Genomic DNA, 26,048 nt, shown 5'->3' on the forward strand with positions numbered 1-26,048 from the left:
ATTTCTTCTCTGAGGGGTTATCAGTGAAATTTGTCAAGATATTGTGAATCATGAAATGTACAATGTCACTACATGGATAATATATTGAATATGAATTCAAAACTTTGAATGAAAGAAGACAGATGAACACCACCACTTGAACAAGGACCACAGTCTAAACGTAGGAAGTCACTTGAAAACTGGCATCTTATTTACAGCTGTGAAAAGATACTTGTGACATCAGAGTAGGGTACAGTTTTGCCTACTGATACTTGAATCTTTCTTGCTTTAGCATCCATCCTACTCATAACAGTTTCCTGAAGGAATTTGTCAATGTTGCGAGCAGGAAGGCTCTGCAAGGATATCATTTTGAATTTACTCCAGTAATAAACTGGACTTTTCCCTGTTTACATTTCATTTAACTTGGGGATTGTTTTAAATCTGAGAAATGGTTCTTATGACAAACTAAACTACACATCCTGCTTTTTTAATTCAATGCACATGGAGCATTATAATATCCATAATAAAGATGATGAATTTACATGAACATCAGGGAGTCCTATCCATGATATACATAAGACTGCTTGGAAGCATCTACCAGTACATCATCCTAGTCCCTCTGCAAGTGACTCAATGACCAGTCCCCCCCCCCCCCCCCCCCCACCATCTCCAATATGATTGTAACACATCTTGGACAGAAATAGCCATGCCCATATGTTCAACAACACATATGAGAATGGTGAAAGTGTCTGTATGGTGATGACACAGCATTTTCTTGGTGGTATCTGCGATGACTGGTTGCTATAGCAACCTGATACCATGGTCTCTGAAGAGCAGCCTCTCCACCTGAGACTCAATCTTGGCCTGTCTGAAGTTGCTGGGGTAGGGCGAGGGGGACGAGGAGGAGGAGGAGGAGGATGGGGAGGCGCCATAGTTTCCTCCAGAGGAATGGTTCGCTGATGGCGCTGACGAGGCGGCCGACTGGGACGGCCTCAGTGGTTGGAAGAATGTCTGGTGGGACACGTTCTGAAGGCCCAACACTGTGCTGTGCTGCCCTCTGTATTCATATAGGATCAATAAGATAAATGGTGTGTATGACCAAGGAGGTTTGAGAAATGGAGTACCAACAGTCTCATTCCCGTGATCCCATGTTTCATGCCGCCACTCAGAAATATGTGAAGCATGTGCTAAACTGGAGCTGCCTCACAAATACGAAGACAATTCATTCATGTGGCATTGCATCATGACTCATCACTCTCAAAGGAAGATATGTCTTTATGATGGTAATTGCTTTTCACCGTCCCTTCTTAGAAAACAAGCGGCACATTAATAATACAGGCACGGGGATGTGCGAATAAAGATTGTACAAAAATTGATGAAATGAAAATCAAAATTATTCGATTTTACATTACTTTACACTAATCTAACATATAAATGAATACAGAACTATACTCGAAAATTATACCATATCAGTTTCATTTGTCGGAAGCGATCGGAAAGATGATAAAATCGGCTTTGTAGTGAGAGTACAGTTTCTAATATTTTCACGACATACAGCTCAGGTTTACATTTGTGCACATAATCTTGGACGGGATTTACTTTTGTTTCATATGCTTTATCATTAAGAGAACATTTATTCTATTTGACAAATAAACAAGCAGAATATAGACGATATAATGTTAGGGTTTAAAATGAATCTTCAGATTGCTCAAAAGACGGCAGCATGGAACCCTGATCATCAAAGGCACAAGTGCACCTGTGGAATTCTTTTGTGCATCAATAGAAAAATGGCAGCTGTTTGAATGATAACAGCCAGTTGGAGCTCCATCTCTTAAACCTCCTTGGTATGACATCAACATCAAACTACACACCAAACATCCTCATATTCTCTACAAAATCTCTACAAAGATAGATATTTCAGTTCTGACTCTGAAATATAGTAGCCATTACAATTGAGAATCTTATGCTTGCTATCAGTAGATCACATTTTTCCATCGCTATATCTACTTTTGTCATCATTAGTAAGTATGCCTTCTTTTGCTTATTATCTAGTAATATATTCATTCATACATTATAATTTACGACTTAAACTATTTACAAATTGTTACAGAATTCATTTGGCAAATTTATACAATGTAATACATATTACATTATTACATGTACCTTCCGCTGAATGGAACAAAGGGGTAATTGCATAATCACCATCAATTCATCAGTCTACAGCAGCAGATATAACAATTGTGATGCTCAATATTGATAAGTATTTTGCTACATTTTTTGAAGAAAACACTCCGAATCTGCATTTCATGACCGCAATTTTAAAAAAAAAAGCCAAGTAGTAAATGCAGACTCCAAACCTGAGAAACATTTTGGTGAACATTAGGCGTTTTCACATCAGCCCGATGTTTCGAAATAGCGTGCTATTTTCTGATTTTGAGAAATTATCCCGACAGCGAAATAGCGTGCTATTTGATAATGTGAACACAAATTAGCGTGCTAATTGTATCGCTCTGATCGAGAAAATTTCTCGAGTCCAACTCTGGAAATTTCTGAAATAGCGGGATAGTAGCGCGCTATTTGATAATGTGAAAACGACTCGAGAAATTAGCGCGGTCATCCCATCATGCCTAGCATGTGTAATCCGATCGATCGAGGCAAACTGCATACAAACCATGAGGAATTTTTGAGAGGGCACACACATTACTGATGCTGTTAGCACATACTCAGCTGTCGAATTAGCTCGAAAAAAATTCGGGATAATTCTCTTTGGGCTGATGTGAATAAGAAATGAAATAGCGCGCTAATTCGCAATCGCGAAAAATATCTCGAGCTTGGATTTTTATCGGGCTGATGTGAAAACGCCTATTCTGTAGAATACCACATCTTGCACTGAAGCACATTTCATTTTATTCATGTTAATATAGAGAAGGAATCTTGCACCTGTGCGATGGACTACAAAGGGCTGTCTTTTGGAATCTCTCTCTCTAAATTCAGCTGGGAGGTCTGCCCAGGAATGAGGTAGGCGGGACGACATGAACTCATTTCGACTTGAATGCTACAAAAGGACATCACTCTTGAGGCACAGACAGACAGACACATTAAAAAAAAAAAAAACACACACACACACATTTCTTCATTGCTTACCTCACTACCAGCTGGTCAATGTTTTCATCAGTACTGAACACGTCATGCATCGTCTCTACGAGATTAACAAAGTCCCGATTCTGTTGAGTCTGGACGCCGCTGACATTGCCTGGCAGGAATGCACAAATTATGAGTGAAACAAACAAGAAGTGTTTTAGTCCATGAGCCAGGCCAGATATTGGTACCATCTGAGGTGGCAAAACCTCTTTGGTGTCATTTTGTTTGTCGGGCATAGATATGCTTATCAAGCTATGATAGCATTTCCAAATGAGTAGCTTAGTCATAGTAAATGAATTTTTAACCAATTTGGTCTCGTTGTTATATCCCTATACTTCTGAATCGAAACTAACCGCCATACAAAGAAGAGCACTGTCTTCTGTATGTTCCATAGAGCTGTAAAATGCAGCTCTATGGTATGTTCACAGGTGTTCTGTTGTAAACGCGGTGCGCTTAGTCTTTATTCAAGGCAGCGAAAGGAATATCCAAAGGTTATGATGTCTACAGAGCTTATAGTTTATTCTAGACTGCGAAGGGAATATCCAAAGCGTATGATACAGTGTACAAGTATATCCTTTTATCTAAAAACAACAACAACAACAACAACAAAAGCAATTCCTCGTGAATTTTACCGTATCTTTCAATTATTTATCATTTTCCGGCGAAAACGATATGGTGAAAATGCTGATACCACGCCAATGTCGCTTTCTTTCCCTCCAACAATATAAGATAATGCAAAAACAATGTACCGGTACACTACGATACATTATAATGAATGATATTGTAAATGAACAGAGTGATTTTTGTTTAAAACTGATGTATTTGTTGATAGGGTAGTATAAAAACAGTATAGATAATCCCTTTTAAGAGGAACTTTAGATATGATAACGGTACATTGGTCTAGATAAAGACTAAGCACACCGCGTGACAGCTGTGGACATCATAACCCTTTGGATATTCCCTTCGCTGCCTTGAATAAAGACTAAGCGCACCGCGTTTACAACAGAACACCTGTGGACATACAGAAGGCAGTGCTCTTCTTTGTATAGCGGTTTAGTTTCGATTCAGAAGTAAAGGGATATAAAAACGAGACCAAATTGGTTAAAAATTCATTTATTATGACTAAGCTACTCATTTGGAAATGCTATCATAGCTTGATAAGCATATCTATGCCCGACAAACAAACTGACACCAAAAAGGTTGTGCCACCTCAGATGGTACCAACAACCCATTTTTCGGGTCTTGGCCCATGGACTATTTGCATTGAGCAATAGAACGTTCCTGTAATTTATTGCAATTTATGGATGTTTCTTTTCCAACAGCCTAGTAACAAAATATTTTCAGTCACCCTTCCATTAAGTTCCATACGCAGGAATGCACTAATAGTTGTTGCTAGGTCGGGCAAGCCTCCAGCAAACTTTGTGATTGTTAAAGGCAACTTTTGTGAACAAAGCATGCATAACATCAGAATACATCACATTGTAACCAATATCATTGGAATGCGAATGGAACATTGGTGTACTTTGCACAATGTCCATGAGAGTTCACACTTTGGGTTAGAACTGTTCGATTTTTTTTTCATATACGCTTGACACTCCCTCATTTTTAATCATTGCTAGCGTTTCTACTCCTCCCTCCCTTCTCTGTACAACAGAACAAATATCGTGAAAGGAAGGGAAAGGGCCTCCTGTACACAGGCCTGCTCAACTCGTACGTTAATGTCAACATTTCCTATACCATACTTTTACTGATCAGCCAGCACAACTCCAGGTACATGTATTGCATTTGGCACATGATGGCGCTATTCCACCATTTTTTTTCAGTCACTCTTCCCCAAGGGTGAAAATTTCCCAGTGCAACTTCTGGAGCTGTGCAAGCGTCTAGACCTCAGGTAACCATGGATGTCTATTTACTTTTATGACATGATGCAACACTAGTTGGGAGCTTATAAAAGATAGACAATGGTCATAAGAAATGCCCTGAAGAATTTCTCTGCAAACCTTAGAGAAACAAATGCACGTATTGAGCTCTCTGTAGGAAGTAATTTAAAGTAAATGTCATGGCTCAGTAGTTGGAGTTTCAATTCTTGATACAACACAGAAATCAGTCCAGAATTTTGAATTGAACTGAACTTGAATTATGATGCTTTATGTGGCTGCTAAGGAAGGAATAGATGCTTGTAAGCAAGCAACCATGGCACTCAAGTCCCTTCTGAAAGATTGGTAGGCAATACGAATAAAGTGTCTTGCCTAAGGACACAACTGCTGCAGTGAGGAGAATTGAACCAGGAACTTTGTGATTGATAGCTTGTGATCTCAACCGCTGAACCACAGCTGCTCTCTATATACGTATTAAAGATGGTAAAGGGGAGAGATGAAACACTTACTTTTCACAGACTTCTCAAACGGGCTGAACTGGAGGAAATTGTACGACTGATCTTGCTCCTACAAGGAAATGGAATCAAACATCGGGTCAGAATTGTCCAATGGGAGTTGGCCTTCAAACTGTCATATCTTCAAGACAGAATCTGATTAAACTTGGCTCTCACTGTCACCTGGAAATCTACCTTGGGTATAATAAACTCTAGTCTGCAGAATCAATTTTGACTGTCATCACAAGATGGTGTCCCTTATGACAAAAGCTTTCACCTTTACATTTCAAATCAAAAGTATTACATTTGCTTGGCTCAAGGCATATGCATTTGTAGACTGTCATAAATATCAACTGGAAACATACATGTACAACTCAAAAACACTTCACTGTGAGCAGGAAATACCTGTGCCAAAATAATTTGAGAGTTTTGTAAGGTTTGTAGCAACAAAAAGTAATACCAGCAAAAAACATATCAACATAGAGAATTGGGAAGAAATTAATGGTGTAAATTACATATCAATCAGTCAAATGTTTTGCATCATTCACGGCTGAAAGGGTTGTCTGTCTGAAAGTTGTATGACCACACCTCCCTCACCCCCCCCCCCCCCAATAAAAAATCAAAATAGATTGTAGGCCTATATATCCTATAAAACAACAGCCACTTGGAGATGCCCTTTGAAAGTTGTTGCTGCTGTTGTTTGTTTTTTTCAATGTCTCGCTCTGTAGTAGTAAAGGCCACTTTGCACTACCTAGACTGGGCACCACAGCAGAGACCATTCAGTCATATGACACATTTAACCCATTGAGGACGGACTGATTTTGCAATAACACACAAGACACCAACCTGAGTATTCTCAGGACTCGTCTTCAATGGGTTAAGACAAATAGTGAATGCTATGGACAAATCAAAGTTCTAAGGTTAATCTGACTAACCTGTTTAATTGACTTGTCACCCAAGACAGGCTGTAACTCCAGCTCTAACTCTGCCAACTTGATGACACACGACTGCCACTATGCATGAAAAGAAAATAAGCAGTATAGTTCAATTTGAAAGGATAACAACATGATTTAAGAAGGAAAGACAGACACTCTGAAATATAGTTATTAAATGCTGTCACAGACATATGGTATTAAATTTTACCAAAGTGTATGTTCTATATTTGCCAATAAAGTCTGACCTCAGAGGAATAAGCCTACATCACTTCAAGGTAGGTTATTTGGTCAGTACTTTTTCTTTTATTCTTTTTCCAAGTGGAAACTATCTTTCAACTTTGAACATTATTAACCCGTTGAGGACAGTTTGATTTTGCTACAACATGCATTTCCCATAGACACCTGCCCGAGTATACTCAGGACTCGTCCTCAACGGGTTAAGGAATTTGATGCAAGACCAAAAATAACAGCATTCACAAAAGGCAACTGCTTTATGCTGTCTGCCGAAAGGGAAATATCTGTGCATGTAAATCATAATCACTCTTTTTATGCCAAGGTGTAAACCCCCTGTGTGCCGCATCATTCTGAGACTGCACCGCATATCAAAAATCAATATAACTTTTTTGTAGAAGTGGTAATGGCAGAAATGCAGTACATCAAAACTGTAGAGAAAATTGCAGGCATTGGTGTGACATAACATTTTTTTGTTTGACAGAGGCATTGATATTTTTCTAAACAACCAGTTTTCAAAACAAAATCGGTTTGTGTGTGGTTGTGTGGTTGAGTGAAATATGCAAAGTTGATAAGCTGTCGACTGAGTCTGGCATGCGAACTTGGCACATAAAGAGTTAGGTAAACATTTACATATGACACACTAATGAGCTTTGAAGCATTACCTGATAAACAATTTCTTACCCGTCGAGATGTTTTTATGGCAACTGATTGACAAACTGCCCTACATCCGACGTAAATAAGCACTGAATTGATCAGTGTTTTTAGTAGTAGCCATGATAAAACAAAAAGAAATTAGAAGTGCACATATTCGAGCAGGATTCGAACCTACGACCTCCTGATCTCCGGACAGGCGTCATCTCCACTAGACCACCAAGCTTCTGCCCAACAGAAGAAGCTTCTTCTCGACAGAGAATTTCATGAATTTCAATAGTTACGCAGTACCCGCTGCATGCAATAAGGATTAGAACCAACACTTGCTGTCGGGTGGAAGCTCGGTGGTCTAGTGGAGATGACGCATGTCCGGAGATCAGGAGGTTGTAGGTTCGAATCCTGCTCGAGTACCTACGCCCATGATTTCTTATATCATGGCTATTATACTACTATAACACTGAGCAATTCAGTGCTTACTTAGGTCAATGTAGGGCAATTTGTCAATAGTGGAGATGACGCCTGTCCGGAGATCAGGAGTTGTAGGTTCGAATCCTGCTCGAGTACCTACGCCCATGATTTCTTACATCATGGCTATTATACTACTAAAACACTGAGCAATTCAGTGCTTACTTAGGTCAATGTAGGATTTCTCATCCCCAACAGACTTTTTGATGTAACATGGCTAAAGACAAACTCCTGTTTCAGCACTCAACATCCCCTTTGAGACAAACAGCACTCACCATATTTAACAAGATGTTCATGTCTTCTGTGAGTTCTTTTTCTGCCAAGACGACTAGAACCATGTCGGAATGAGCTTGAATGTAGAGGGCGACATTCACCATCCCTTCCACCTGCCACAGGAAGAAATCAGAATAATATTCATGCACAAATGGTGCAAGACGGATGTGCAGTCTCACTATATATCACAGAGACATTGCACCAAACTCTTGAGAATAGAATGGACTAAACAGGATTCAACTTATAATACAAAAAAAAAAAACATTCACTACAGTGCACTCCAAAACAAGTGAGACATTGAATGTCAAGCAATATGGTATATCTCTTAATCTTAAAATGGCTTAATCTATTTTGAAGGAAGAAAAAGGGTAAAAAAACACATCAACTGTTAATCCCTTGAGGACAGGCTGATTTTGCTACAACACGCATTTCCCATAGACACATGCCCGAGTATATACATATGCGATACCTCAACAGGTTGAAATCATAAGACATAAATAATGTGGTAAAATTGATTGTTGGTGTCTTGCCCAACGTGAAGTGAATAAGATTAAAAATGCAACTGAAAAGAGTGGGTAAACTGAAATGAACATTGAAATATCTATTAAAATCTATGGAAAAATCATGTCACCTTAGGCATATATTTTTCATCAACATTCTCTACCTAATTAAAGATTTATTGCAACACTATTGGAGATTGACCATACAGATAGTATATGTTTACATGTCTATCTAAAACTATACATCGACATGACTCTTTATCTATAAAATTCAGATGGGTTAAAAATGGATGATCATCCCCCCCCCCCCCCCCCCACCATTGCAGACGAATAATTTAAACATTGAACACATTAAGGCAATGAATTATTAACTCTAAGAGGAAGAAATTCACTTATCATTCTGTACATTATATGAAGAAATATATGAGAGAATATTTTGTACAGGTGTCATGCTCTCTTTGTCCCAAAGGAAACCATGAATTGAAATGAAAGAGTATACCATGAGATACAAATGACAGTATTAGTATGACCACTAGTAAGAAACATACACATAGGATACAAACCTTTTTCTTATCCTTTTCCACCACCTTTGGACTCTTTGTGGAGGGCAGGCCAAGCTGAGATGGAGGCTGTAGTCCCGATTTTCTGCTCGCTCCTTCCTCCGATGAGTCTCCCCCTTGCAAATGTCTCCCAGTATCATCTGTTTCCATGACAACAGGAAGAGAAGACAGGGCATCATGGAGTTGACCATTGATGCCTAGAAGGGTATTGGAATGCATTTGGCCAGGACGTCCATCTTCTGTTCCCACATGCCTTGAATCGCCACCCTGCAGATTAACTGATGCCTTCCTTGGTTGGGGCAGTTCTTTGCTGGTGAAATCACCAAGTGTCCTGTCCGGTTCTTTGGGACTAAAGGAATGATACCCCGAATCAGCCGTATGTTCTGTTGCAATACTGGAATCAGCACCGGGCAATCTGGATAGACTTCCGCTTCCATCACAGTCACAGCCTTGGGAAACACTGCTGACAGAGTGATTCGCATTTGAACTGCAAGGACCCGCTCCTGTGTCATCCAGTCTTATGGTTACCATGCCATTCACTCTTCCTCTGGTTTCCTTGGAAACACCTGTCGCATCCTCCTCCTCATAAAAGCTTTCATCATCATCCTGGACTGTCTTCAACCGTCGGTTAACTGTCGCCAGCTTGGCATGGCCTGACGAGTCCGAGTGCTCTGGAGATGACTCGCTATCTAGTGGGTTGATGTGGATCTCAAACGGTTCATCATCAAGAACACCTGAATCCTCGTTGACCACAACCTTTGGCGGGAGACTCCCAGTCCTCAACTCACCTCTTTCTGGCTCGGAAGCAACCACGACCACGCCGTTTGTTCCTCCTACAGCATGAATCACTTTGTCCTTCTGGATTACCCTATTACCATTCACCTCAATCAACGGGAGCGGTTCTTCACAAGACTCCTCGTGGGACATTGCTACAGGATCCTGCGAATCTGCCAGATCCGAGTTGCTTTCGTAATGGGAACCCAATGAGGTTTCCTCCTCAATAGCGCCCTCAGGGTTACCTTTGATATCCTCATCGGTTACGTTACCATTTCTGACATCACTAGCATGTTCTTGACTTGTTTTATAGTCTGCGGTTGCATGACTACACCCACTGCTGCTAGCTTCCAGTTTGGTTCCCGTACTTCCACTTTCGGCTCCATTAGCATGCTTCTCTGAGTTCGCGTCTAGCGAATTCGAGCATGGAACAGGGTCACAAACAGAAGCATTCTCCACCTTAATTTCACTTTGACAATGTAAATCTTGATCAGCGGTAACACCTAATCTTACTTGCTGTTCAGTGTTGCCCTCCTTATGTTGAATTACGTCCGATTTATAACTCGTGCCACCATCAATATTATCGTCAGAGGTTATGCCATTCCTTTCACACGGTAAGTTTGCGATCGTATCGCTTTCACTTGCCATAGCACCATCTGATGGGCTTCCTTTCATAGTTCTCTCTTCAGATGCTGTCCAATTGAGACCATTATCTTCTTCTCTGTGGTCCTCACACACCTTGTCAACCTCACCACCACTCTCTCCATTGCTCTCCTCACTGTTTTCACTGGAGCTACCCAGACTGGTATCGATGTCGGTCCACTCCCTGCTGTCGCGAGGACGGCTGCTTGCATCCACGTCATCTTCCGTGCCAAGTTGAGTTGACTTTTGCTCGCCCCGCACGGAGCATCTTCCGCCCGGCGAGGTGGTCCCTCCAGCTGGGGTTCCCTGATCTGATCTGGACGCACTGGCACCGCCGTCCTGCTTGGCGAAGAGCCGATACTCGTCCTCGCAGAGGTAAACAGAGAGAAGCTTCACGCCAAACTGCAGCTTGAAGCTGGTTGGAATCTTCTCCCCTCTGAACTGTAGAGCAAGAAATTAGCACAAAATGACAGTCTTTCATATTTCTACACTAGAAATTGAGATAAGGAGTCAATGTTTGGCTCACTACACACCATCATACCTTAATACTTTTCTTGCGAATGACACGCAACAGTCTGTATCAACTTTGCACTTGATCATTTGCATTTGAATACTCTTATATCGTAGTTTCCATGCTGTTGTATTTTGTCTCGAATAAAATCATTATTCCTTCCATCAGCTTATTATCTACCAGTACTCCTTGGGTGATGCAGACTTTATTTCAATATGGCATCATGCAAACTATACACAGACTCTCTTTACATTCATTCTTCAACCACTTCCCTCAAGTTTCAATCTCCAATTTTCTAGATGTAACGAGCCATGTACAGACTCTCAGACCATGATGTCAAATGGCATAGCAATCATGGAAGCTAAGGCAAGACTTACGTGACTCTGAGACGGTCTCGTCAGGAGGAGTCTTCCGGTGAGGTCAGAGGTCAGCTGTGTACAGACAACTCTAAAAACACATGGAAGATACAGATGTGCATACTTTTCAGTGCTTCAAAATTACACATGCATAATTGTGTGAACAATTTTTTGAAATGAAAGTGGCATTGATTGTAATGAGTATAGCTCTCCACAATGGTAAAGACTTGCAGTTATCAATTTATGCTGAAGGGTAACAGAATTCTTTCCATCACTCCTTCTTGGAGCAAATTGATCCCAAACTCTAAAAAGTTGCCACACTTGTCAGCTACAGATATAAATATGCCATGTGTTCCAACATGAGACTCTTGTCACATAAAGTCACTAGATTTGAAATTTGTAATTCTTCCATGTCACAAACTCTGTTAAGAGTATAACCCTATAAAATGTCAACGATAACACAACTGAAAGCAAAGTGCTTGTCAGGACCAGCTTAAGAGTGAGAGTTTGAACCCCTGAACTTACTTGCCCTTGTAGAAGAGACAGCCGGCCAGTAACCACGGTTTCCGCTTCAGCCACTGGAGGAGATGTGAACACTTGAGAAAGATGAAGCCATGACTCTGGATGGGTGGAAAGCAGTCAACAAAAGAAGTCAAGTTTTATCCTTTCATCAATCTACTGTAAAACCAGAAATTTTTGCGTGCATTTCAATTTCTTAAATTTCACGAGGGCCAAGATTCGCAAAAAATAGAATACACATGGGAGTTCTTGTCTACACTATATGCACTGAATCCCAGTGGCAATTCGCGAAAATTTCATGCCGTGAAACAGGCCGTCGGCTCCAATTTGCAAAAAATTTCATGCAGCGAATTTTTGTGTTTTTTTTGCATTACAGTACTGAAATTGTGGTACAGTGCACTTCCATTATAACAAAATTCTTGTTACAGTGCAGTAAAAATTCAGGTCCCAAAATTATCATCTACATAATATCTTAATATAATTTACTGTTTGGCAATAACGTAATTTTGATATAACAAAAGAAAACTGCAGGTCCCGAGGTCTTCATCATGATGGGAATGCACTGTATTCACATCAAGACAGCAACATGTTTCGCGGCACTTGGGTGTTTTGAATGATAAAATCTAAGAACAATGTGATATTATCAATAGTGAAAATTGTTTGTATTGTGTACATCATGTCCATGTAGAAAGTCCTTAAAAGTGCTCTTAAGAGAGTGAGAGTAAGATAATAAGAAGATTAAGAAGATAATAATAAGAAATACATCAGTTATGCCTGTTACATCAATTAGCTGAAATAATACTAAACTTTAAATATTGCATCAATTGTTTGAAAAATGCTTTGACTCATTTTGAGTCAGGATAATCAAAAGTTTTTGCATTTGGAATTGTTCATAAACAATCCCTCCATTGAGAACAAAATGTTTACAGTTTCTTGAAGATGAAGGCTTTTGTTTGCTTTTTTGCTCTGTTACTAAAAATTCTATCAGGTTTTCACTTCATCTTTGCTACTGTATGACCGATTGTCTGAAATCATGTCATACACATAACACATTACAATACAGGTGTCTGTCTGTATTGTATCTTAGTCACTGTACCTTTGGTATGTCAACTGTCGGTACTGCATGGAAGATGGCTTTCAGGTCGTTACTGTAGCAACGGACATACGGAAGGTAGCAATTCCAGATGGATGACATCTGAGAGGAGAACCTTGCCCTGTCTCCATTGCAATGCTGCATAAGAACAGGCAAGGAACAATAACGGGTTGCCACATCGAAAACATGAAATAAGTGATGATCTCTACCTCTGCTACCCTCCCTTCAGCACATATTTGTGCATATATTTCTTGCATGAATACAAATGAGAAATATATGAAGAGTTTGTTCACAAAAACCGATAAGTCCATATTTGCCAAATGGAGATATTTGCGATTAAAGGTCATGAAAAATAAGGAGAATAATAAGAAAATTTTTGCTTCTTTTGACCATAACTTCAAAAATGTACCTTTATATGTAGTGACCAATATATCATTCAAAAGGTATTATTTTGTACTTTATGACAGAGACCGTACTTCAAAATCTTAAAAAATGGACTTATTGGTTTTGCAAACAAACTCTTCATATGTATTTCATGCATCTATTCACATGAGACATACACACAGCACGCATGTCCAGATGTAAGAGAGTCTCTGAAATATCCACTGCCATATTAGAGAAGGATCAGTATGTGCTGTGTGTAGTCCTTATATGTGATTGCTTTCCCTGCCTGTTTGTCATTTTGCCTCTGACGAAGATTCTGCTACGGTCGAAAGCTCAGGCCCCTATTGACTCCATTTTACTCCATTGGCTCGCCACTATTGGATAAGCAGTTTTCAGCAGCTTCTTTTTGCTACACAAGGATCAGTATTAATAAATATCTTCATAACTTATTTGTTCAAAATGTTACAAAGACAAATCACATTCTAATAATCAATTACAGAGTATCTGCAAATTTCATAGGTCAAAGTTTTGCTCATTTTACCTCCCCCCTTTCAGACTAGAGAGTTTTCATATGGATTTATGACGTATGGATATAGCACGTTTTTATGTGTCTGAATGCTCTTATATTGAAACGTATATCGAAACGATGGCTTGAGCATTGTTTCAAATCATTATCCTATATCAATATGACGTAATATGTTGGAATGCTCTCATATCCATACATCGTATGAGTAGGCGGCCGGGGCTTATTCACAGCGCGCTCCGAGCTCACATATCTGTGGTGCGGACTTGTAACGGGCAGTTGACAGATTGATTGTGACGTAATAATGATCTGACGCGAACTAGCAAACTACCAGATGAATCTAAGGCAGAGTATAAACACTATGCGCGAAGCCTGTGTAAATTATGTACATGTACTGCGCATGTAAAGAGAGTCATGTCTATTCAAGAAATATTGCTTGTGCGCTAGGTCTGCATGCTCCGATACTATTATCGTATAACGGGGTGCTGTGTCTGAATGCTCTCATATCGAAATGTCGTATATCCATACGTCGTATGAATACACTTGTATATACCGGTATATACAATAACTCGGTGTGTCTGAAAGCGCCATTACATATGGTCTCATGGGTTTCGTTTTAATTCACAATGTATGGGAATCACTTGCCAAGTTGTCAAACACATTCAATACATGGACAAATTCTCTCTCTAAAGAGAAGAGAGACATATGAGCAATAATTATTTCATGATATATATTCTACCTCCAATAGCCTGGACAGAGATCCATGATAGAGGGCGAAAATCCTGTAGAGACTCTCCATCCTCTCTGTTGCTATGGTATCAGGTGTCCTCCAGTCATGAGCCAGTGCCTAGAGGGAGAGAGAGAGGGAGAGATTGTGATAGAAAGATTGTGATATAAAGGTCATATATGCTGGGTGGTCACGTAGTCTATCCCTTTGGCAAACATCACAAAATTTTGCATGGCTGAAGAACAATGTCTCTCAACAATGTATACGAAATCATACAGTAATAGGCCTCAGAGTTTTTGAAAAAGAAATGAAAAAGAAACCCCATGCCACCCAAGAATTTGCTCCTCTTTTGTATTAAGGGTAATGGTTAGAAATTTTTTTTTTTTGTGTCCACCAAGTGAATTCACTGGAAATCTTCAGTATATGTATTCTCCCTCCATCATCATGAAGTTTCTGGTTCTATCATTCCAAGGAAAAATCTGAATTACCTACATCTACAATATACCAACTTATGAAAGGAATCGTATTTTTAGAGTTTAAGAAGGACACACAAACATTAAACAAAAACAACATCCCAGAGTCTTTATTCATCTCAGCCTTCTCACATGTCCTTTTTCTTTTTGAAAAAGTAATCTGAGTATTGATGGGCTGGTACCCTCACTGATTTCATTATCAGATGTAATAGTAATGATTTTTTTTTTTTAATTCAGTGTTGAGCAGTGTTGTCATGTTGACAGGATATTTTTTATCGTCTTTTTTTTTTCGTTTTTGTAAAAGCAATTTCAGAATTGATTGGGCTGGTACCCTCATATATTGATCACTTCTTGTGATTTACCCCATGTGACCACTGTAATATTTGTTCTTTTTTTATATCATGTCGTTATATCATTGTTTGTACAGAGCACCAAAATAATCTGTCTCTTTTTATAACTATGATTGTAAAACATGTGCAATTCAGCCTTTGGCTGCCAGACATGATTTTTAATAAAACCTGTTCAATTCAATTCATGTTCCCACAGTCACTGTCTTAAACTATCTATTGAGATGACCTGTCATCTTACATTTCCAGTCATCTCCAAATTTTACGTGACTCTTTTCTGTTCATTATTGTCAACAGAACTTGAATACAAATTTGATGAATAATACATTACGATGCAAAGCACGGCTGAATTGTTGGTCTCACAGAAGAATTAGGCATGTGTTCACTTGTCAATCACTTGAAGATTTTAATATCTAAAGTTGATGGATAATGAGGTTCAATGGCTATCATGGAAGATACATAGGTAGGTTGATAGGCTATTGTTTCATATTTGTGGTGTGAGGCATGATTTCTGTAGCAAATCATTATATTTTTCAATATCTAAATGCAATATGCTGAAATTTTCACACACTTTGCACACAAATTACCTCATGTTAAAGGGACTACACTGTACTGGTTGAGGTGAGGATTCAGCTCGTAACGTTTTTCGAGATATTTAGAAACCACTCTATGAAATGTTAAGGAGCATACAATTCTAAGGGGAATCAAAATTTTATTTGATGAAATCAGTTTTGAAATGATTGAGATATCTAAAAACAAGGTAAAACAAAGAGATCCTAATAAAAGTCGTGGCCATTCAATTTTATTAGGATTGCTTTTTTAGATACATCTCAGCCACTTCAAGACCAATTTTCATCAGAAACATTGAATCCTTCTTGAAATCACATGCTCTTTCATATTTCATAACAGGTTTCTCATTATCTCACCAAAATGTTATAAACCTGAATCCTCACCTCAATCAGTACTGTACAGTCCCTTTAAATTGCTGATTTAAAATTGGTGCACTTGTATTTGCATCACTGGTCGACACATATTTTATACTATATGCACTTGATGACGCACAGCAGGGACTATCTTTCTTTGATCTAAAAAAAGATGCTTTATAAATTCATATGGAATGAACCACATTAATTGCCAATCTTATGTGAGTTTTCTTGCAGATAACAACAAATGGTTAAGTGTATTCTGATTCTCCACACAATTGGCATGGCAAAGCAATGCCTGAAAATATCCTGATCATTTTGTGTTTTCCTGAATGCGTGGCATTATACAAACAAAATCAATACTGCTGAATACTGATAATCTTTGAAGCAAACTACATGACTTCTCATAAATGCTGAAATAAAGTTACTATTACTAGGCAGCATAAATGCACAATGTAGGGTAAAATCTCTGTGCATAAGGAGAGATCTCAAGGTGAAATTGCACAGCTTAAGGACGTTCCTCAGTTAAAGTGAAATCCATGTCATTTTCTTGAAACTTTCCATGCCGTAACTTTGACCCATCCGAAGCCCAAATATGTAAATAAAACAATAGGTTCATGTGCTTGTTTTTCTTCTACGGGACTTCGAAGAATATGACTAATCTGCCGTCCTGTACCAAAATGATAGCGTTACAGGATCAAGACCATGATTGGCAACAAAATCTGCAATGACAAACTTAAATCCCCATAATTCTTTCAAAATCCACGTTATTTTCTCCAAATTTGCAAGAATTGCAGAAAAGGGTGCCCAAAACGAGGAAAACGTTTTAAAGTTAGGGTTTACACTCTCATTCTTGAGCAAGCAGCGCCCTCACGCGGCAGAAAACACTGAAATCTCTCAAATCCTTCTCATCAACGTTTTCTGTTAGGGGTGAGCAAAAGGACAAGGTTCATAAAACTTATGCTGTACATTCAAAACCCACGTCAATTTCACGAAACTTTACCAAATTGTAGACAGAGGCTTACTTATTCCAGAAAAACAATCAAAAGTTGGGGTTCATGTGCTCGTTTCTGTGCTAGCAGCGCCCCTATGCGACATATATCATCGTAAGTCCCCAAAATCTGGTCAGGAACCTATGCAGGGATGCCCTGACAGGGTGGGTTCATAAAACTTATGCTATACATTCAAAACCCATGTCAAATTCATGAAAATTGACCAGATTGTAGAAAAAGGCTTACTAATACCAGAAAAACAATCAAAAGTGGGGGTTCATGTGCTCGTTTTTGTGCTAGCAGCGCCCCCATGCGACATATACTATAGTAAGACCCCAAAATCTGGTCAGGAACCTACGCATGGACGCCCTGGCAGGGTGGGTTAATAAATCTCATGCTGTACATTCAAAACCCATGTCATTTTCACGAAACTGCACCAAATTGTAGAAGAAGACTTACTTATTCCAGTAAAACTATGAAAAGTGGGGGTTCATGTGCTCGTTTTTGTGCTAGCAGTCCCCAATGCGACATATACTATAGTACGACCCAAAAATCTGGCTAGGAACCTATCCAGAGTCGTCCTAACAGGGTGGGTTCATAAATCTCATGCTGTACATTCAAAACCCATGTCATTTTCACGAAACTTGGCCAAATTATAGAAGAAGGCTTACTAATTCCAGAAAAATAATCAAAAGTGGGGGTTCATGTGCTCGTTTTGTGCTAGCAGCACCCTCATGCGACATAAAATCATCGTAAGTCCCCAAAATCTGGTCAGGAACCTATGCAGGGATGCCCTGACAAGATGGGTTCATTAGGCTTATGCTGTTCATTCAAAACCCATGTCAATTTCATCAAACCTGACCAAATTGTAGACGAAGGCTTACTAATTCCAGAAAAATAATTGAAAGTTGGGGTTCATGAGCTTGTTTTTCTGCTAGCAGCGCCCCCATGCGACATATATCATCGTAAGTACCCAAAATCTGGTCAAGAACCTATGCAGGGATACCCTGACAAGGTGGGTTCATAAAACTTATGCTAGCTGTTCATTCGAAACCCATGTCATTTTTACGAAACTTTGCCAAATTATAGAAGAAGGCTTACTAATTCCAGAAAAAATTTTTAAAAAGTGGGGGTTCATGGCCTAATTTTTGTGCTGGCAGCATCCCCAGATGATAGAAATCACCTCACCGGACCCCAAAATCTGGTTATAAAAATCTCGTGGGTGTTCTGATTCAATAGGTGGGGTTCGTGAATGTCATGCTGTACATTCAAAACCCATGTCATTTTTACGAAACTTTATCAAATTGTAGAAGAAGGGTTACTTAATGCAGAACAATTGAGTATATGAATATAAGAATGACCCAAGTCCAATTTTTGGCCAAATTCAGTTTGACATGGGAAATTGTAGCTTATGCATGGACTCATCTTGTGTATAAATGATAAATCCTAATTACCCCCGGAAGTGCCTGAAATAAATGAGTCAAATCTTATATGAATGTAAGAATGAAGGACTTGGGTCATTCTTACATTCATATTATAGCGCCCTCTCTCGTCCTTCTCTCATCTCTATAGCAGAATTTCATGTATATGAATCAAAGAACGACCCAAGTCCATATGAATCAAAGAACGACCCAAGTCCATCACACAAAAAGGCGTCTCCACAATTAATGTTAATGTTAATTGTCGTAATGATATATGTTCTAATTTGTATATACAATGTTGCCTTCCCATCACAGTTAAATAGAATATTATTGGACGAACAAAAAAGATATGAAGTTTTTTTTAGTTTACTCGAAATGACTTGGGTCGTTCTTATATTCATATACTCAATTGTAAAATGGGGGGGGGGGAGGGTTCATGTGCTCGATTTAGTGCTAGCAGAGCCTCCTTGCGACAGAAATTATCGTAAGACCCCCAAAGGTCAGGAACCAATGCAAGGATATACCCTGCTAGGATGCATGAATCTCATGCGGTTCACTCGAAACCCCATTTTCTTTAAAAAAAACACACACACACAAACAAACAAAAAACGTGTCACAATTGCAGTGATATGGTGAAAAATATTCAGAAAGAAAGGTCCATGTGCGTTTTTGTTATTATTTCCCTTACACAGCCATAATGATATTGTGGATGCAAGCGTGGAAACTCCATATTATTGACATGCACGCTTGTTTGTTTGTTTTACCCACTTGCTGTAACCATGTACAGAAAGTGATAATGGAGGAAGAAGAATGAATATAAGGAAATGGGAGTTTTGGCATTAGTCTGACGGTCCTCCAAAGGAAAAACAAATCTTAATACAATGACGTTGATTGTAGATTGCATGTGTTGGTTGTTGCCCCCCCCCCCCCCCCCCCCCCGAAAAAAAATTCTTTGATTCTCCTTTTGTTACACCAGATTTGGTTATTAAAAAAAAAATACATGAATGGTGAAAGTGATGAATAGTCTTGTTTGATAACACTTTCGTGACCTTGTATTTTGTAACCAAAAATAAAAAACCCAATATTTTGTATTACTAGTAATGACAAGTTTAGATCTCATTTAGATTAATTTTTAGCAGAGATAATCAGATTGTTTTAGCTGCTAGACCTAAAGATGAAATGTGTGTCATATGCTTGTTTTGTTGTTGTTGTTGTTGTTGTTTTTGACACCTATAGTCCAATAGACTAGTGAGCCTTAGACCCCCGACTAGGGCCTATAGGCCCTTGGTACTTTACCATGTTGATAACCGGATAATGAACTTCATGTCTCAAAACAGATCTATGGATTGAAAATGGAAACAGCTCTGTTCCACTTCCAAGCTTCGCGATTCCGTCAATCAGTGTTGTGCTACAATGACCATGTATATGCGGCTCGGACCGCTGAACTTTGCGTAGTATGTACAGATTGTAACGCGTACAGTTGGCACGCGAGCCGAGCGAGGCCGCCCAGCGCGGCTGCCCGGCGCGGCCGCGGTGGGGAGCTGTCGTGTATCCGTACGTACACGTACCACACTCTAGCTCGATCTACTAGCAGCTGCTCAGCTCAGCTAGCTCAGCTCATCACTCGTGCGTGCGTGCGCTTCTACGCTCTTTGTTACGTCACTGACACCAGCGCAGCTAGGATGCGCACAAACTCAACTGAGGAACGTCCTTAAAAGGCAAAATGCATGACTATGCTACCCCATGGCCATATCAGCACAGCCTGTACCAGTCAGTACCAACTCTCTACAAAGAACATGTTTTTCTTTTTCTTTCCAGGAAAATATTTGAATACAAAAATACAAGTGCTCTGATGAGGACTTCAGTCTTTTCCATATGATATCAAAGTTTTTGTTTGTTTTTTGTATTTTCTATTGACAGGGAGTACTATTTTTCCTCGACCTGACCCCAAAATGTTTTTTTTTTTTAATGACATCCTGTCCTACCAGAGTGAAAACGCCCTCGTGCTTGGTGGTGACCTTCATCTTCCGCAGTTTGTAGACCTTGGGTTCACTTCCACATAGGATCTTGAGGAAGTTGACCATGCCCATAAGCTGACCGCTGACCAGACACTGGGTCTCCACAGGAACCTGTCGGTCAAGCACAGGAGGAAGTATTTGGTTAGTGTGTACTGAGTGACCATCTCTGGTTCTTGACCTCAAGGGTGTTGAAGTATAATACGGCAGTAATTGAAGTTGAATATTTGAATCATATTGGATGGCTATGAAAGGGATACTAGGGAATCTTGGCCCTAACGAGTGCAATATTCCCTGGTATTCCATGAATTATAATCATCCAATAAAATTATCATCATCTATAATCATTATGTAGAGAAAGCATAAACTGCACAAAAGTACAATACTTCTACTCGTCTTTGAAGTTGACTCTGCACTGAAAAAGGAGTAGCCCCTACCTACCTAACTATTAACTATGAATGAAGCAACTACAGTAGCAAGATGTTTGCGCGCTAGTGAATTGTAACAAGATTTCACGCACACAGCAAGCGCTCGCGCAACAGACGAGACAAAATATGGTGTATTATTGAACGGCCAGTCGTAAAGGTAGCCTGTGGAGAATTAATACACTGGCCGATACATTTCATTCAATACGCTCTCATATTGAACGGTAAAAATTGAGCGGACAACAATACGCACTCTTGGCACTGCTAAAACATCCAATATAGATGATGATATATATCAAGCATTTCACAGAAATTTGCATGATGAATAAAACTAAACAGCAACATGTATACAAACTGTAAATGTATGCATGCAACTTTCAATGTTTACCATTATATTGGCAATCTAATGGTTTCATGTTCTTGGCAGAATGCCACTTGCATACTGAACTACTCAAACTCAGGCAGTGCATTAATTCGACAAAGTCAATACCGGTACTATTTCATCCCAGGTCTATAAGTGGAAATTGGTTAAAGGGTGTGTACAGTTCTGGTCGAGATGTAGATTTAGCTTTTAATGTTTTGCGAGATATTTAGAAACCACTCTATGAGATGTCAAAGAGCATGCAGTTCTAAGGGGTATCAAAAGTTTATTTGATGAAAATCGGTTTTGAAATGGCTGAGATATCCAAAAACAAGGTGAAACAAAGAGATCCTAATAAAATTGGGGCATGTCGCCTTTTATTATTAGCATTTTTTTGGATATCTCAGCCATTTGAAAACCAATTTTCATCAAATAAACGTTGAATCCTTCATAAAATTACATGCTCTTTCATATTTCATAAGAGGCTTTTCATTATCTCACTTAGGAATGTTCAAAACATGAATCCCTACCTTAACCAGTACTGTACATTCCCTTTAAAGATATTGTGTGCATTCCATATAGGTTGGATTAATAGATGATATATATCAGCAAATGATAGACAGTTCTTTACATGTTAATGGTCAGTAATTCTATTTGATTTGCCTCATCATGTGTTATTTACAGTTTCTCCAAAAAAAAAACACAAGTTGTTCACAATGCCATGGTTTTTGTGTTTTTAAGATTTTGTGAGACAATGCACACACAAATGTACACAAGGGACTACGATTGGAATAATCACACACACTACAGTCAAACATAATTTTGCAGAGCACAATATATTTTGAGAATGACATCTTATTACCTTTTGTATCTTTTACATAGAACTCTGACATCCTACAGAGATCATGATTACTCACATCATGACATTTATCCAAAATGTGTTCAACAAACATTGACTTTCAGCAAAAATTTACCTCTCCCAGTATGAAGTCCACATAATGTGTACAAAAGGATGCCTGACACTTGACTTTGGACAAACTAGTCAAGTGGATTGTGAAAAGCAAAAGCACATAGTTGCTTTTAACATTCAAAACATGATTCTCCTAGAATTATGACAAGCTGCTGAATTTAAACCATAGTTCAGGAACATGTAAAACACTTACTAATTTTTGTAATTATATTGTCAGTTTTCAAACACACACAACTAACTCCATACCCAAGAACGAGCTACATCTATGCTAAATCTCTCAGTCATGCAAATTCACAAGGCTCTATTGTTGAGTATAATGATCTCCCTATTATACCTCACTATATAATAGGTGATGAAAACCTTCATGCCTGGAGACCTTTAAAAAATAATTGATCTGAGTCAGGCCAGCCTCTTCACTCCATTGCATCCCTGTACTAATGAGCCTTTATTTTTAAAGAAAACAAAAAAGCTCTAACATAAATCTAAAAGTCTTTTTTTTTTTCAATTCTCTGTTTCCTTCTTCTCTTCATCTTGATTTGAGTCTGCTCTGGGCTATAATTTTTGTCAATGCTTTATTTCACAGCCCTGTACATGATGCATGCATTTAATGGGATGGTATAGTTTTGGTTGAGATGGGGATTCAGCTTTGAAGTTTTTGAGATCATTAAAAACTACTTATAAGATATTAAAAAGCATGAAATTCTGAGAGGAATTCAAAGTTTATTTGATGAAAATTGGTTTTGAAATGGCTGAGATATCCAAAAACAAAGTAAAACAAAGCCAGCCAAATAAAAGGTTGGTTCCATGCACCTTTTAATTGGATCACTTTGTTTTGGATATCTCAGCCATTTCAAAACCGATTTTTCATCAAATAAGCTTTGAATGCTCTTTCATATTTCATGAGACGTTTCAAATTATCTCACAAAAAAAAAGAAGAAGCTGGAAGCCTGAAGCCCCATCTGATCTCAACCAAAACTATATCAGCCCTTTAACTTCTCAAAAATGTCATTTCTACCTCCTCCCCTATACTTCTCTCCTCCTCCTCTCTTTCTCATTGAATATTGCCTCCCCTTCCCTCTCTTCCCCTCCTCCCCCACTCCCCCCGCCCCCCCTCGCTTCACATGAATATTGCCTTCAGCAAGAGGAGGAGGCAATCATACACTCTATCACCTCACCATTTCAATCATCTTCAGTAACCTTCATCATACACTTCCAGCCTTGTGATATTTTCATCAAATGTGACTTCAGTGTCAGCCTCTAAATTTCTTGGCTCCATATCTTCAGACCCTTAATAGATTCAGTGGGAAGGTGTCTTGTTCTCTAGGCCTGTTTCAGGGGAAATTAACTTCAATGTGAACCCTGTTTCTCAAAGTGCATTACATACACTTGAAAAACATTAGATCCTTGAAAAGTACCCCTCCCTACACTTTCTTTTCATCTTTTTTTATCATCAAAAAGAAAAAAATAAGTCTTAACTAGTTGTAACTCAATCAACACACAAATGAACACACACACAAACATCCAGAGCTTTGCATTGCACAAATACAATATGTACATGCTGACAAAGATGCACAGATTGTATTCAGTCTCAATTTTCAGAGTGTGCCTTAAAGGTAGGGGATACCTTTTACAGACCTCCCAAAATGCAGCAAAACGTTAAATATGAACCTCACGGGACTTGCTAAGGCCACTGCTTAGAAATTTGGAAGTCAACAGTTATCTAAAATTTGAATAATGCACAAAACTCAACTACTCAGTAGTTCTGTGTGTCAGCCACACGTAAGCCTTTTTGTTGCATTATTCTGATCTATAAACACAAATCTAAAAGTACAAGAGCTGATGTAATAACATATAGAGTGTGTGGTAAGAATGTATATAGAAATGTTTGTAAGTGTTGATGAACTTTCTTCACAAAATATACATGATGGACACACATGCAGTACATGGGTCTGCAAAGGTAGCCTAGTAATGTACTGGAATTTACGGTGAGCCCCGAAAACAATTCAATTCAAAATCTAACCGTCAAAAAAATGTACTAAATGTTACCTTCCACTTTCAATACAGGTACTTTATGGGAGTTTCTAAAATGATATTCTCTTCAACATACCACTGTATTTATACAACTCTTCATTTAAGGCGTGCAAATGGGATTCCCTACCTTTAAGAAGTGACTGAACGTCCCCAAAATTAACTGAACCAGGCTAGTTCAAGGTGCATTCAAACTGGAATTACTGTGGCATTTAATACCTTGGTAATTTGCTGCCACTACTCTCTTTGCCAAAATACCACAGTAACAGATACTGTAGCATTTCAGTTGGTACTGTTCTCATTCCCAAATTACTGTGGTATTTCTGGCCAGAAAGTTACACCTCTCCAGGGTTTCAAGCACTGCGCAGACCCATATCTCCTATGACGAGAAGATGAGAAGTGTGTCATATCACATGAGAAATACACCCCAGCAGGGTGGTCTACAACTTGAAATTGGATCATGTTGCAAGCTCAGAAATTGTATGTGCACAGAACGCACATCACAAGCACATAGTACGCAATATTTCGCCGCTTACCTCTATTTTTTTTTGCTGCTTACGTTCAATGTTTTCTCTCATGTTTTTCACCCCAAAATCCAAGTACACCAGGTAGTAGTTTGACGTCGTTTTATATGTTTTGCACATGTTTTTCACATATTTGAATACATTTTATTTTGAGATTGTTGCAAATTCTTCAGGATGTTGCATAGCATGTTGCTGGTTTTTGAGGATGTTACTTAAGAGTTGAGGATGTTGCACAAGAATTTGAGCATGTTGCTACAAGTGTATGACATGCTGAAACCCCTTGTGGACTACCCTGCCCCAAAGCAGCTGGTGGTCTTTCATGACAGCTTAGGTGCATATTTCCCCCTCAGGAAGATACTTTCTGTACATACATGCATCTCAATGCACAGAATAATTCCTGGAACCGGAAGATGTTTGTAAAAATATTCTCTTATCTCAAAGACATATAGGCTGGCCCAGCTTGGATAATATAGCTACATGAATCCCCCCCCCCCCCCCCGATAGATTGTGTATGATAGCTTTATCACTGATCTTTGTGTAAAAAGTATACATTCACACAGCCAAAGAATTTTTACTGGAGTCGGCTGTTCTATAGTGTTACCAATGAGCTGAGTGCACATACACATTATGTATGTTGATGGGTGCTATACTTGTGGTTTTTTAATGTACTCTGGTGGTAAGTATACACACAGCCAAAGAATTTTTTACTAGAGTCAGCTGTTAGTGTTACCAATGAGTTGAATGCACATTATATGTATGTTGATTGGTGCTACACTTGTGGTTTTTTAATGTACCCTGGTGGTATAAGTATGTACACACAGCCAAAGAATTTTTACTGGAGTCGATCAGCTGTTAGTGTTACCAATGAGTTGAATGCACATAATTATGTTGATTGGTGCTATACGTGTGGATTTTTAATGTACCCAGGTGG

General features: G+C 39.0%; 1 protein-coding gene across 1 annotated transcript in view; it reads right to left on the reverse strand.

Annotated features, from left to right (window-relative positions):
* Positions 1-656: 656 nt before the first annotated feature.
* LOC139742334 (uncharacterized) overlaps positions 657-26,048 on the reverse strand; it is a 38,965-nt gene continuing 13,573 nt past the window's right edge. The window contains exons 3-13 of the mRNA XM_071652911.1: positions 20,780-20,923; positions 14,651-14,758; positions 13,008-13,142; positions 11,918-12,012; positions 11,414-11,483; positions 9,113-10,966; positions 8,052-8,162; positions 6,427-6,504; positions 5,507-5,564; positions 3,124-3,232; positions 657-1,036 (exon numbers count right to left, since the gene is read on the reverse strand). Of these exons, the coding sequence (XP_071509012.1) occupies positions 781-1,036; positions 3,124-3,232; positions 5,507-5,564; positions 6,427-6,504; positions 8,052-8,162; positions 9,113-10,966; positions 11,414-11,483; positions 11,918-12,012; positions 13,008-13,142; positions 14,651-14,758; positions 20,780-20,923 (3,018 nt within the window). The 3' untranslated portion in view covers positions 657-780. The remainder of the gene's footprint in view (positions 1,037-3,123; positions 3,233-5,506; positions 5,565-6,426; positions 6,505-8,051; positions 8,163-9,112; positions 10,967-11,413; positions 11,484-11,917; positions 12,013-13,007; positions 13,143-14,650; positions 14,759-20,779; positions 20,924-26,048) is intronic.

The sequence above is a fragment of the Diadema antillarum genome, unplaced genomic scaffold (genome assembly GCF_040938485.1).
Source record: "Diadema antillarum isolate AM-2024a unplaced genomic scaffold, OU_Dant_1.0 seq00000997_RagTag, whole genome shotgun sequence".
Taxonomy (NCBI): domain Eukaryota; kingdom Metazoa; phylum Echinodermata; class Echinoidea; order Diadematoida; family Diadematidae; genus Diadema; species Diadema antillarum.